General features: G+C 45.1%; 1 protein-coding gene across 1 annotated transcript in view; it reads right to left on the minus strand.

The window, feature by feature from the left end:
- Nucleotides 1-2,173, minus strand: part of LOC107300773 (PDZ and LIM domain protein 5-like) — a gene marked incomplete at its 3' end in the record, with an annotated part of 10,637 nt that overhangs the window by 4,161 nt on the left and 4,303 nt on the right. The window contains exon 5 of the mRNA XM_015830065.1: nt 2,127-2,173. Within this exon, the coding sequence (XP_015685551.1) occupies nt 2,127-2,173 (47 nt within the window). The remainder of the gene's footprint in view (nt 1-2,126) is intronic.

The raw sequence follows: 2,173 nt of genomic DNA on the forward strand, positions 1-2,173 counted from the left end.
CGGGGTTCCACACCCCATCCTCGAGGTAGGCCCCCGAGATGTTCCTGGGCCAGGCCTGCGCGAGGGGTGAATCGCGCAGGGCCAGCAGGGCCGTCTTCGTATACATAGTCCGAACAAGGGAGTCCGTGGCATAGAGGGGGGGGTGATGTTTAATCCCCTTAGGTCTTTCAAAACAAGGCCAAACGGAGACACAAAACAGACACAAAACTTTCCCACTTTCAAAATATCGGCTCTGTAGTTCATGAAAAGAACTTAAGTTCAAAGTCCTACCAGGGTCACAGAATTAATTTCTCACATATTTATTACTATTTTGTTCTTTACCATTCAAACTTGGCCAAATATACAATGCTGCTATATTTCATTACTAATTCCTTTGAATTAAAAAGTAAAAATACCACTTTTAGATTATTATATTTATACAGCATTAATGATAAAGGGTGAGAATATGAATGAGTTAATGAATTCTTTTTTTCCTGGAGGATTCTCAAAGCTGAACTACTACTCTTTATGCATTTTTTAAAAAAAATCTTAATCATGTGGAAATAGGCTGAATTAAATTTTAAAGTGAGAAAAATAAGAAAGTGAAGAAATCAACAGATTTGTCTAACCCTGGCAAGAAGTCCGCCTAGATATTTAATTTTTACTGAAAAAAACCCCAAAGTAAAATGCGTAAATATATAGATATATAGCATATGTGTGAGTCATCAGTTCTATATTATTGTACTGACTAGTTATTACTCTGTAGTCCTTGGTGCTCTTTGAGCTTGGTTATTTGCTTACAGATGTTTCATTATTCAACCAGATAACATGATGATGATGTTACTGTGAGACTAGGCCAAAGCCACCATTCCTAAATGTGGCGACGGCATGTAACCAGGGTGGACAAAAGTTAGAAAAAGCTCCCTCAGGGAAAGGAACCAAGCAGTGGTGGGATTCAAATATGTGAACAACTGGTTCTCTGTATGGATGCCGCTTCTGGAAGTCCACTCTGGGCCTGGGCAACAAAAAATTAGCTACCAGTTCTGCAGAAGTGGTGTGAACAGCTGAATCCTACCACTGGAACCAAGTCATTAAAGAACAAAAGGACAAAAGTTGGGTTTGAGCACATGGCAAGCCCCTCCCCAAGTCTCACCAACAAAGGAGTTGGGCCTGCATGGAAAGCCCCTCTCCATAAACTCTAGGGCAGACATATCAAACATAAAGCCCGGGGGCCGGATGCGGTCCGTGAAGTGGTCACGCGAAGCCATCCTGGAAACAGTGAGGGAACAGCCCCCGCTGCCTTGGCCCTGGTCCAGGCCATCCGGGAGCCAATGTACAATTTTGTGGTGGCCATCTATGCTGAAATGTATTTAGTCTTAGCTCCACAAGGCCATCTAGAAACAGCAAGAAACCAGCCCCTGCTGTGTTGGCCCCGCCCCCTGGGTGCATGCTGGGGAGGTGTCACCCTTTGTGAGGAATGAAGAAATGGACCATGCCTTTGTGCTTGCCCCTTCTTCCAGAGACCCTCAGATCTATCCCACTCCTGCCCAGGCCCCCACAGGCACCCTTGACGCGAACGATGTAGAGCTGGCCATGCCCACCCAGTAGGCCACACCCACTCCATCCATGCCCACCAGTAGGCCACACCCACCTTGGCCACACCCACCCCGAGGGCAACCGCAATACTGATGCGGCCCTCAATGAAATTGAGTTTGACACCCCTGCTCTAGGGGATAAAAAGAGGTCCTGAAACCTGCCCAGTCTACTTGAGTCGTTTTTTGGATCCCAGACTTGGTGGCTTCCATCCCTCTGGGTAGTGCGTGGCAACCTAATAGTGGATGCTGGGTAAGGGTGGATGAGAGAGCATGCGTTGTGTAAGAGCAAAAATATATCAGTAAAAGTTTGCTGTTACTTTAAATTCACTGGGTGTATTTGGGCCTCTGTGTTTGTGCCTCAGTGTTCAGTTGATTGGGGATTGAGTGTGGCCTGTGAGTATGTGATCATAAGCTGAACCTGAAAGCACACTTGTATAACATTACTTAGTTGGATAATGAAACATCTGCAAGCAAATGACCAAGTTAAAAGAGCACCAAGAACTATATAGTTTAACCCTGAGCTATAGATAATTATCTTCTTTAGATACTTACTACGTTCAGTGCCTGTGATCTGTTGAAGGATCCGGAAAGAACGTGAC

The sequence above is a fragment of the Protobothrops mucrosquamatus genome, unplaced genomic scaffold (genome assembly GCF_001527695.2).
Source record: "Protobothrops mucrosquamatus isolate PMUCROS unplaced genomic scaffold, P.Mucros_1.0 scaffold8398, whole genome shotgun sequence".
Lineage (NCBI taxonomy): Eukaryota > Metazoa > Chordata > Lepidosauria > Squamata > Viperidae > Protobothrops > Protobothrops mucrosquamatus.